The sequence below is a fragment of the Agelaius tricolor genome, unplaced genomic scaffold (assembly GCF_023055355.1).
Source record: "Agelaius tricolor isolate 1412-34295 unplaced genomic scaffold, bAgeTri1.0.p SCAF_22, whole genome shotgun sequence".
In the NCBI taxonomy this organism is placed as follows: domain Eukaryota; kingdom Metazoa; phylum Chordata; class Aves; order Passeriformes; family Icteridae; genus Agelaius; species Agelaius tricolor.
In genome coordinates, this window is record NW_027269282.1 from 7,881,875 (window position 1) to 7,893,067 (window position 11,193).

The window sequence follows — 11,193 nt, forward strand, 5'->3', positions numbered from 1 at the left end:
CACTAAAAAGCATCTAAGTGCTATTCCCATGAGAGCTAAAACATTTAAAGGGCCAGCATTACAAAGGGTGAGCAATTAATGGTTTATTAATGGGTGGGACAGGATTTGAAAAGTTCATGTATTCCTGCTCAGAGCTAAAGGAAAACAGCAGAATTGAAAGAAATTTGAAGACAAGTGTCCACTCAATGTTGTCCCAAGGCACACCCATCTGTGAAAGTGTCTTCCAGCCCTCAAATCCACAATGACTAATGAGTGGTAGGATAATGGAGTTAAAACTCTTCAAAGATTACTTTACACAAAAGGGGAAGAGAAATTGCTTAGTGTCATTAGGAAAATTGGGATGAAAACAAGTGATGGAAAATTTAGCCTGACACTCAAGAAACTGAGAGCCGCTGACATGAAACTGTGCCAGTCTGATTGCCAGGGAGAGGAGACAGAAAGAGTGTCTGATTGTGGGCATCTCACAGACTCCTGCCTGTGGTTTATAAAGTGCCATGGATGACTGAGGGTAGAAAATACTGTAAGCAGGATACTCTGGGGATTTACAGTCCTTAATGACCTCAGAGCTCTTCCAGATACACATTTGACCTCGATGTTATCTGTAATGCTTGGCCAATACTGCAGCCTGCAAAGGAAGACGTTTTATCTGTGTTCTCTCTGACTGAACTTGTATGTGACATTGGAAATAAGATCATTTTAAGATTTTTTTTTTTTTGTGTTAGTATATTGCATGCTGAGAGTTGAGAGGGTCTTTGCCTGTCACAGAAACAGTCTCACATGAATGCTGGTTGATATTTATGGCTAAAAGTTTGTTCTCATATTTGGGGTTTAAGATTCCCCTCTTTCCACCTGCTTATATACATATAATGCCACATTAATAGTAATAAAGAATGAGCATTTTTAAGAGCAAAGTGGACTTGTCATCTTGAATCTATGTGGGTTTTATGCCAGTTCAAAGAAGTGCAGAATTGCAAATAAATGCAGTGTTGACATGAACCATGATGCTTAGCTTTCATGCAGCATATAATCTCACATACTCTAATGTTAATTAAATTCCTAAGAAGCAGCTTTCTGATCTCTCTACAGGGAGCTTGTTTGCCTTGAAATGAACTACTGTGCTGAGATAGTCTCCACTATACCAGCATTACGTTCACTACATTAACTCAGTAAAGACTTGGCATAAGACTTGTGGCTGAACCTCAGTAATCCCCTTTGCTTATCTGGAAACCCAGGGCTCCTGCACTGTGGGGTCTGATGCTGGTGACTCGAGGTGACACCAACCTTTCTGCTTGTTCCAGCACCCTGAAACGGTGCCACAGCACTCAGAGGAGTCATGCAAAGCAATGAGCAGGGACGTGGCTTTGTTTGCAAAGCCATCCCCACCCTGACTGGGAATTGTTGCCCCCTATCCACCAGCGTTTGGTTTTGCTGGTGGCCCTTTAGAAAGGGTCTGGAAGAGTGCTGTCTGTCTAGAGCAGCTTCCCCTCCCAGCCCCAAGTGTATTCTGACTTGCCACATGTTTCAGAGAGCAGCAGGAGCAGAAGTGGCTGACACAGAGCTCTGCTGTGTTGGAAACCTCAGCCTTGCAGCAACCAAACCCTCCAGACTGAGCTGCAGCCCTGGCTACTGAGTGAAGCTCTGGCAGAGAGAAGATGTTACCAGTTCCAGAGGGAAAAAAGCTAATATTTCCTCATTTTGGGGGCAGCTTGGCTCCTTCCAGGCTGTTGTGGTTGCTCAGGTTTGGGGAAGAGGAAGGCAAGGTGAAGTCTTTCTGCCCAGGCAATGATTTGGGGATCAAGTGGCTGGTTAACTTGTGAGTGACCAAAGACTGGTGCTGTGTTTAGTTTCCAGGTGAAAAAAACTCCCATTAAAGGTGTTTCCTGACTATGTGACTTCATCCTTCTTAGAAAGAAAGGGGAGGAACAGAAACTAATACCCAAGCCTTGGTTGGTCCTGGGGCATATTGAGAGTGTTTTTCTCTCGTAAATTAAATTATGGGATCATTTGCTAGGCTTTGGTGTGAACAAAGAATGAAATAGGAAATTCTCCTATTCAGGGTGAGAGTCCTGGACATCTTTGAATCCACTTAGCATTCTATGTAGTGTCAGGATGTTAGTCCTGAGTGCTCTCAAATATTCCCAGAGGTTACAAGCTCAAGCACTCGACTCAAGCAAAAGCTGGGACTTTTAAAGATGGATACAAAGAAAACCAAACCTTCCCTGGGGTATCCAACACACCCCACACTGCCAGTTTGTGCATTTCTCTCTCCATCCCAGCAGTGTGAGGTGTAAGGACTAAGAATGGGAGGTGTCAGGGGAATTCATATTCCAGGGCAATATGCAATGGGGGTTTGTGAGGAGAAAAATATTTGCAGAGTGCCTTAAAAGCTGGTGTGGCTCATCTGGCAGGGTGTATTTGCTCTGCACAAGTGTCTTGGGTCTTTGCTGGGGCTGGGCTTGGGCTGAAATCCCACAGGGAGAGGCCTCAGGGAGCCCCAGAGCGGGGAGGGAGTGGGAGAACCATTGTGGGTGGGAGGTGGGAGCAGTCATTTGAAAGTGCTGAGGGCACTAAAAGTGAAACTCCACTGACACCCCCCACCCAGCTGCCCTCAAGTGGGGTGTCCTTATGTCAAAGCTCATGCTCACACACCCCTGGAATTGCTTTCTTAGTGCAGCTACTGCACTTTTTGCTGTTTTTGCTGTTTTGGGGTGCTTGGAGGTGATATCACCATTCTACCAAAACATTCATTTTCTGGGGGAGCTAATCTTAATGCATTCTGGAAATACTTTCCAGGGGCCTATAGTGGGGCAATGGATCAAATCTTCCATGAGCCTTGTTAACATTTAACCTGGAATGGAAAGTTTTTAATTCTCCTTGTTGTGAAGTGCTACCAGGCTGAGGTCTCAGTCCTCTATTAAACCACATTCCCATCAGAACCAATCCCAGTTGTAAATAAAAAGAAACCATTTAATCCATTGCCATTTATTTTTAAAAAACACTGTCATCCTTCAGGTCACTTTGGTTTTCTCTTAAAAAGGATGACATTACACTCTTTGTCAGTTCAGAATGGTGTTTCACAGAGGAGGTAACCCAGCAGGTCTTTGGCAACATAGCAGATGACTTAATGTAGAGTTTTACTGATTATTGAAAAACGTTTCTCTCTGCCCAAAGACAGATCTTCTAGATTTAACCTATGTAATTCAGAAATATCAGATAAAATAGCAATTTCATTGCAAGTATATTTTTACTGGAATTATTTAACCTTGCAGCTGTGGTCAAAAACTTCCCTTTCAAGCAGCACCTTACAGAGCACTCACATTTGCCCTAATCAAAGAAATGGAAGTTAGGACAAATGCAGGTTTGCTGTCCATTAATGTGGATAGGAAATGTGTATTGCAAAACTCTCTCTCAATACAAGTACCAGTAACTCAATTTGGAATAACTTGTGGTTAGTGGGATTTGCTTTTAAGCAACTAAGTTCAAATATGTAATACAGCAATAGTGGGAAATGGTTTAGATTAAGCAAATAATGTAAAAATCATTTCTGGTTTTATTTTTATTAAATTTTCTTGTTGTCACAAGCTCAGAGCTTGATGCTGCAAATGGCTGAGAAGCTCCTGGGAATTGCTAAATACTTTGCAGTGCCATGTGTAGGAGGAGGCTGAGAAGATTTTAAAGCACTTTGTGGAAAATATGTTTATATCTGAGTTGCAGAGGAAAAACTGTGCAGGACAAGCTGTATCAGAATTACCATACTGGCCAGTGAAAACCTTTTTTAGAACATCAGTGTGAATATGTAGCCTCAGACAGGGGCTCATTGCCCAGTACCCCATCTTATTTTTACAGCTGCAAGCTATTTTCAGTTCAGGGGGGTTATTGAGCCCTGTGTGGTTTGTAGTCAGCACCAGTGACTGTTCTTCTAAACACCTCTCCATTCTCTTTCATGCATGGAAACCCAACAACCTTTGGCAAAGACCTTTCTAGCTATGTGAGAAACAATCCTGTTTTGTTTTGAAGCAGATTTCAACTTGCTCCTTTTGATGGTCCTCAATTCTGCTTCCAGAATTGAGCCTCTAGAAAAGAGGCTGCAGAGAGCTGATCCCTCTCCTGCTCCCTCCAGAACACCTGGCAGACTGGAGATGGCTCCTCAGTCACATTTTTCCCCCTTGACCAATGACTGCTCAGTCATTCTTTGTCTGAAAGCTGTCCACACCTTCAGCCATCCTTGTTGCTTTTGAAATTTTCCCAGTTTTTGACTGTGCTGCTTGAGAGCAGGGTAGCAGAGCCACGCTGACTCCCGCAGGTGTGTGCAGCCCATGCATTTGGACAGTAATAAATAGATTTCCAATGTTTCAGTCCCTATTGTAACAATTCCCAGCAGAAAGGACACCAGGCCTATGTACATTACCTCCAAGTACAACCTCTCAGGAAGCTCTGTTGCTTTTGATTAATTATGAACATTAGCAGTTTTTAACCCTGTGTTTCAGGTCAGTGGGGGGAAGAATGAAAACAGAGATTGATTTCAATGAGAGGATTTATAAATCTGTTGCCAAAAAGCAAGACTGAGCAAACAAGGCAGATAACAAGGAAAATAGCAAGCACACAGGCTTATTTTTGTCTTAGCCCTAAAAGTCTCTTTTTTTTATAGTGGAGACTTGCATACTGGTGAACATAAACTATCTTCTGATCAAATTTACTGAGAGTTTGACCTAGAATAAGTCACTGTAAGCATGTAGGATTTCTGTGTGGATGTGTGGACTTCCTCCATACACACAGCTCAGTAGGTCTTGGCTGCACAAGATTGTTTCAATTTTTAATGAAAGATGCCTGGAGATGAAATATTTAACACCTCTTTCTGTAAAGTCCAACTCCCCTTACTATCACTAGAAAAATTGCAAAGGGCAGTGATACTGCTTGTTACTCCAACAAGTGTTTTAGAGCAAAGGATGTTGGTGCTCCTTTGTGTTTTAGAGCAAAGGATGAAAAGAAAGGCTTTATTTTTAAAGTTGGAAATAGTTTGCAAAGATCACTAACTCTGAACTGAATCTTGCAGTTCTGACTTACTAAGCTCAGTGGGATTTCATAACTGAAACTTCTATTTATATAGGAAGATTTTATTCAAGTGAGAGCAAGGAAAAACTTTCTTGACTATTTCTATTTTATTTTTTCTTGGGAGAAAAAGAATTTAAAATTCAAAAGACCCTCTTTACAAAGATTGAGTGGTGTAGAGAGATTCTGTAAGCTCTCTGAAAGGGAAATTAATTGTTCTACTGTCTGCCTAGGGGTTACAATTAGAGCCATCCCCTTCTTTTGATTAATTTTAAATTTTCCTGTTTGTTTCTGGGAGAAATCTTTAAAGAACTCCATCCCTTACAGTGCACATTTTCCCTTCTGGGAGCTGGAAGTGTTTCTGTTCTATCAATGGGAAGCTGCTGTTCAGGAGAAGGAACTTGAGGCACAAGTAGGCTCCAGTGGAAGCTGATAGGAGCTGGTGATCCATGTGAATTACACTGCTGGCTGATCAATAATAATTCAGGGATAGAGTGGCGTGGCATCAACTGAGAAGTATTTCAGGGCTTGATCAGTTGTGCTGCTTTTCCATGGGGACTGTAGTGCAATCTTCACTTATAAAGACATGTGATCTGAAAGCCTGAGGCAGAACAATCCTTGTTTTCACAGGAGAAGCTTTTCTTGGCTGCAAAAGCTTTTACATCCTCATCTTTCTTTCTAAAAGCTGTGTCTTCTCCACAAAATTTTATATTAAAAAAAAAAAAATAAAAGACAAGCTTAGGATGGCAACAACATCACAGCCTCTGCGAGGTAAAACAACATGTAAAAAAATATTTTGGGCAGTGTTTCCTCATGCCTGCTTCATTGTGTCTCTTGTCATCTATGCTTTTCTTGGGGCTCTCATGTTTTCCCACATTGAAAGTACCCGGAAGGTCACAGTAAGTGAAGAATACAGAACATTTCTGCAGAAGCTGATGTACCTCGCCAGAAAGTTACCAGGTATGTACTGGAATTTCAAAATAACTGCACAGGGAGCTATTCATTCTTTTGCTTTTTGAATTAGGTTTTTTTTTTTTCTTTTTAAGACATTGTTCAAAATACTAGCAGCTGACCCTACAAAGAGGGTTTTCCCTCTGCCTAGCTAATGACTGCTGGTTTCTTCCTTAGCTGTAATTTTTGACTGCAAGCTTCCCAGTCCTTGTGTTCCTGCTTGGAAAGAATTTTCCTGAGATGCCTGTGTTCTCCCTTTTGCCCATGTTACCTTTTACCTTAAGGAGCAGCTGAGATCCCTGTGGTATTTCCTGCAATTTGCTGGGGGCTGACTCCTCTCTCTCAGACAGTTTTTCCAGCTGCCTCTTGCCTGCTCTGAGCTTCCCTGCCAGCCCTCTGGTGATGGGATGCTCAGAGGGAGACAGGTGCAGTTCTGCACCCCAGACCCAGTGATGCTGATTGGGGGGGTTAGAAGAGAAAAGAAGGGTTAGAAATCCTCCTGGATTTATGATGGGGCTTGTACATGGGCTTTCACTCAGGTGGCTGTGCTGACACAGTGACCAGTTTTGGGCAATTAAATAGTGTAAGTAATGTCCTTTCCAGCAAAGCTCAGCCATGGGGAGGAGGAAGAAGGTTTGCTGGATTCACAGCAGGGCACTGGGCAGTGACATCCAAGTGGTTCATGTTGGTTCCCTGCTGTTGAGCCCACATTTCTTGGTGTCTTTGGGTCAAAAGAAGACTAATCTCCTGGGAAGTCCAAAATTAAACAGGACATTCAGGCTGGAAGCTGGTTACTCAGTCATCTTGTCCTGCTTCTTTATGGTTATTTTTTTCCCTCTACTTTTATTCACCAAAGCCACTGAACCCACCTGATTTTCTCAGAAGTGGGGGTGAGGGGCTTGAAAGGGGAGGGTGAGAAGGTGGATATTTTTATCTTTTAGGGGAATATGAGCAAATGCTGAGCTGCAGTGTATTTCCCTGGGGTAGCAGGCAGGCTGCTCCCTGAGTGGTGGTCTGCAAACACTCACTGTGCCTCCTGCTGTGACTGTGACAGATAACTGGACAGACAACGTGACAGAAAATGAGACTTTTAACCACAACATCCGTGAGCTTTTCAACACAGCTGACCCAGTCTGGTTTATCAATCCAAAAGAAAGATGGAATTTCTTTGGGTCTCTCTTTTTTTGCTGCACAGTATTCACAACTGTGGGTAAGTACAGAGGTAAAGTGACACCCTTCAGAATAAATTCCTGTTGCTGCTTTCTCTAATGCATTTCTTCCAGAGAATTAAAACCACCCAAAAGAAAGAAAGAAAGAAAGAAAGAAACAAACAAACAAACAAACCCACCCCTTCTAAGCCCAGAGCCCAAATCTCCTTGAATTTTTCCCCTGAGTATTGCTGATGAGTCTGCAAGTGGCTCTGCAAACACAGACTGCAGAGACATAGCTGAGTCACAGAAACAAGTCACAATTTAGTAATTAGTGATGGTACACACTAATTAACTGCATCATTACACATATACTATAATATGTATTCATATATGATGTTCACAGAGCTATTGAACTGAAAAGAAATGTCCATTTTTCAGTCAAACCTTATCCTTCCCACTGTTGTGTGTCCTCTTGGGTAATGTGTTCTTCTCTGGAAAAGGTAATTCATAATGCATATATTGTTTTTTAATTGCTTCTCAGTTACTTATGTCTAATTCAGCTTTGTTAATCTGTGGTTCTGTAATTAACCACCATGTTCACATTTCTCTGGGTTAACAGCACATGATAGTGTTTAAGTCACACCTTTGAAATATTTCAGTCTGACTTCATATTTCAAAGGAGGGCCTAGATCAAATAGAAACATCTGCTCTGATTTTGGCTCCCTCTGCAATGCTAAATACAACTCCTCATGCTCATTCCCAAAGCTACTTTTATCCCTTTGTTAATCTTTCTCAAATGCTGGCAAGTACAGGCACTGTCTATCCAAATTTGTCATAATCAAAGCTGGATGGGAAATATTCCCACAGCATTGTATCAAATTGCAAAGACATTTCTCCACTGCAGGAGGATGTGCTCAGCATGGGGATGCATCCTACTGTAAGAGAAAAACTGAACCTTAAAAAGAGCTTTTCCTACACAAGGAACAGTGTGAGAGCTCACCCAGAGCCCTTGTGTGCTGTGTCACAGCTCAAACTTCACACTCTCATCTCTCAGGTGACTGTTCAAATTCAGCTTCTTGCAGTTTAAAGACAGAAGTCTGGGTGGCCAGAGACACACTGGGGATGAGACCAAAATCCTCAGCCCTATGAATATTTCCTGGAACAAACACAGCAGCCAAGAACTTTTGAAAGGGGACGTTTTATCAGAAAGCTTTGACTTCAGCAAGCTGCTGAAAAGGCTTCTTGTGGGAAATGTTTTCCCTGGGCATATTCACCCACCTCCACTAACATGGGACTGGACAAATGTCCCCATACACACCGACCCAACATATTTATTTCTAAGCTGCCAGTACTTTTTGCCTTCATAGCACTGAGTATTAATGCATCTTCCTCAGTTCTGACCTGAGTTTTAGGAGGAGTAGAAAGCCTGGAATATTTGCTGCTAATAGCTGGAAGAGGTGGCTATTTCCATTGCGGTGGATTTGTTATTTGCAGAATCAGGAACTGATAAATTACCTTGGGATAGAATCAAATTATCTACCTTGAATTTTCTGGGAGAATTGAGGCATCTAGTCTGAAGTTTGATGGTCTGAACTGCCATCTCTTCACTGCCTGGGGAGGCTGCCTAGTGGCTCAGCTAGGATAAATTTCTGGATTGCTAAATTTAAGCTCAAGATAAGTTTTAAGCCTGGAAACTGCACTAGGTATTTTTAATGCACAGAAATTAATTTTAAACAGAGTAAATAAGATCACTCTGTGCAATAACAACAATAATCTTTCCCAAGTGCTTTGAGAGTAAAGGATTAGCATTCCCAATTAGCCTGTGGGGAAGAGAGTGACCAAGAATAAATGGTATTTCAGGGCCTCACAGCAAAGCAGGGACTGAGGCTGGGTTCAGACCAAAGGCTGTGGCAGCCACAAGTGAAAACATGCATGGATGAAGAAAATGAGGGAAACCATACCTCAGCATATGAGCTGATAATCTGACAGGCTAAGTACTTGGCCTAGAAGCTCCTGTAGGAAAGAGCAGGGTTTTTGAAGGGAGAGAAGGAATACTCAATGTCTTCTGAAGGATGAAGGGAAAAATGGTTGTTAAAATTTAATACAGTTGCTATAATACCAAAGTCTTCTCCCACTTTAATGGAAAAGCACTGGTTTACAACTTGAGTTTCATATCCAATATGTTAGAGGAAGGAAATATAAATACCCAAATTGGATTTAGGGAAAGGGCATATCTTCTGCTACCAATTTATGTATCACATCTCTCTCTTTCTCTTCCCTTGTTCTTGTTCAAGGTTATGGTAATACCTATCCTGTGACACGGAGTGGAAAGTATCTCTGTATGTTGTATGCTTTATTTGGGATCCCTCTGATGTTCTTGGTCCTGACAGACATGGGAGACATCCTTGCAACTGTCTTATCCAAGTCCTACAACGAGTTCAGGAAACTGCAGTCAAAAGTTCTTGCCTCTAAACTCTGTTCTGGATCCACATGTAGCAAAAGGAATGAACTGAAATCCAGGGCACAGTCTAAAATAGTCATCAATGAGCCCCTGACCATTATGGAAGTGCTGAGAAGTCAGTCGGGTGTGAAACCGGTCAAATATCGCAACGTGGAACTTTTTGAAATGCTAATTGCCAGGGAGAATGAAAACACACAACCAGCAAGAAATAAAAGCATGGAGAGATGGAGTTCATGTCCTGAGCTAGCCGGGGAAAAGACGGTGTCCAGAGTAATCGAGAATTTCGACAAAATTGGAAAAGAGTTAGAAAAATTAGATGTGCCCATTGTGTTGATGGTGCTTGTTATCTTTGTGTACATCTCCTGTGCTGCTGCTATTCTTCCAAACTGGGAAAAAAATATGGATTTTCAGGAAGCCTTTTATTTCTGCTTTATCACTTTGACCACTATTGGATTTGGAGATACAAAACTAGAACATCCCAAGTTTTTCTTGTTTTTTTCCCTCTACATTATAATTGGCATGGAAATTGTCTTCATTGTTTTTAAGCTGGTCCAAGACCGCTTAATTGTTCTGTATAAAAAGGTGATTTCATTTTGTGCAGAGAAAAATATGCCATCAAAGAAGATATATCCAAAATAAGAGCAGTCACTTCTCCTTCACTTGTCAGCACTGGCCACTGCAATGACATGAAATTGTTTCTGTGCATTTCTGCCTTTGGCTGGCAGGTGCCATATTTTAATCTGATTTCCTCTGAGAAATGACTGTGAAATGGCTGAACACTTCTGGAAGCACTTGGTGAAGGCATCTCCAGGGAGTACTTTCCAAAGGGGTCCCTTCTCCTAAATAATCACAGATGCTGCATGATGAAGCAGCCGAAGGCTCTCCCTGCCAGTTCTCCCTGACATATTTTGCAAAGCTCTGACTTTCTGCAGCCTTTCTGTCCCCTCTCCCACTGCAAGCAAATTCAGGAATTTTGTTTTCAGTACTTGTCCAAGCAGGGCCCAGATCTCCTGGAAGGTCCTGTGCTGCCACCTTCTCTGCAGCCAGCTTGGCTGTGTCTGTCTGTCCTGAGCTGTGACACCCTGCTTGTCATCAGAGAGAGCTGGGGAGGAGAGGTGTGGGCCCAGCTGCTGTGTGTGGCAAACATCACACCTGGCACAGCTCAGGGAAATGCCCCATGGAAAGGAAGGACACCACATTTCCCCACCTCTGCCACCTGTCCAGGAACCAGTCAGAGAATTGCTCATCTGTTCGGGGCTGGAAGCACTCGTGCTCCATCATGGCTCAGGGGGTCTGTGCTCAGCCTGGAGTCAATGTGTGTCCCTCAGGGCCCAGCTCCCGAGGTGCTCAGGGCAAGTTCTGCTCGCTGGTGCTGTCTGGGGAAGGCACACAGCAGTGCTGGGGTGGCTGCATGCCTGCAGTGATGCTCCCTGTCACTGCTGTCACAGGAGCACGTGCTGAACACCGGCCCCAGAGATCCCCACCCCTCACCCCCATTTCACTGTGCACAGACTGCTCCACCCCGGGAGCTCTCTGACCCACCTGTCTCACTGGGATGTGGGGAGGGGCCTCTAATTATAT

At 42.9% G+C, this 11,193-nt stretch overlaps 1 protein-coding gene across 1 annotated transcript; it reads left to right on the top strand.

Annotated features, from left to right (window-relative positions):
- The first annotated feature begins 5,792 nt into the window (after positions 1–5,792).
- On the top strand, positions 5,793–10,251 carry KCNK18 (potassium two pore domain channel subfamily K member 18). The gene is made up of 3 exons (XM_071446287.1): positions 5,793–6,009; positions 7,067–7,210; positions 9,446–10,251. Exons 1-3 carry the CDS (start codon positions 5,793–5,795, stop codon positions 10,249–10,251), a joined length of 1,167 nt encoding a protein of 388 aa, XP_071302388.1.
- The last annotated feature ends 942 nt before the right edge of the window (positions 10,252–11,193 follow it).

Excerpts from the sequence above, each read along its gene's own strand:
- KCNK18 (XM_071446287.1), top strand. The coding sequence starts at position 5,793 with ATGGCAACAACATCACAGCCTCTGCGAGGTAAAACAACATGTAAAAAA. Across the intron at positions 6,010-7,066 it reads CCTCGCCAGAAAGTTACCAG|ACAACGTGACAGAAAATGAG; the intron begins GTATGTACTGGA and ends ATAACTGGACAG. Across the intron at positions 7,211-9,445 it reads CACAGTATTCACAACTGTGG|GTTATGGTAATACCTATCCT; the intron begins GTAAGTACAGAG and ends TTCTTGTTCAAG.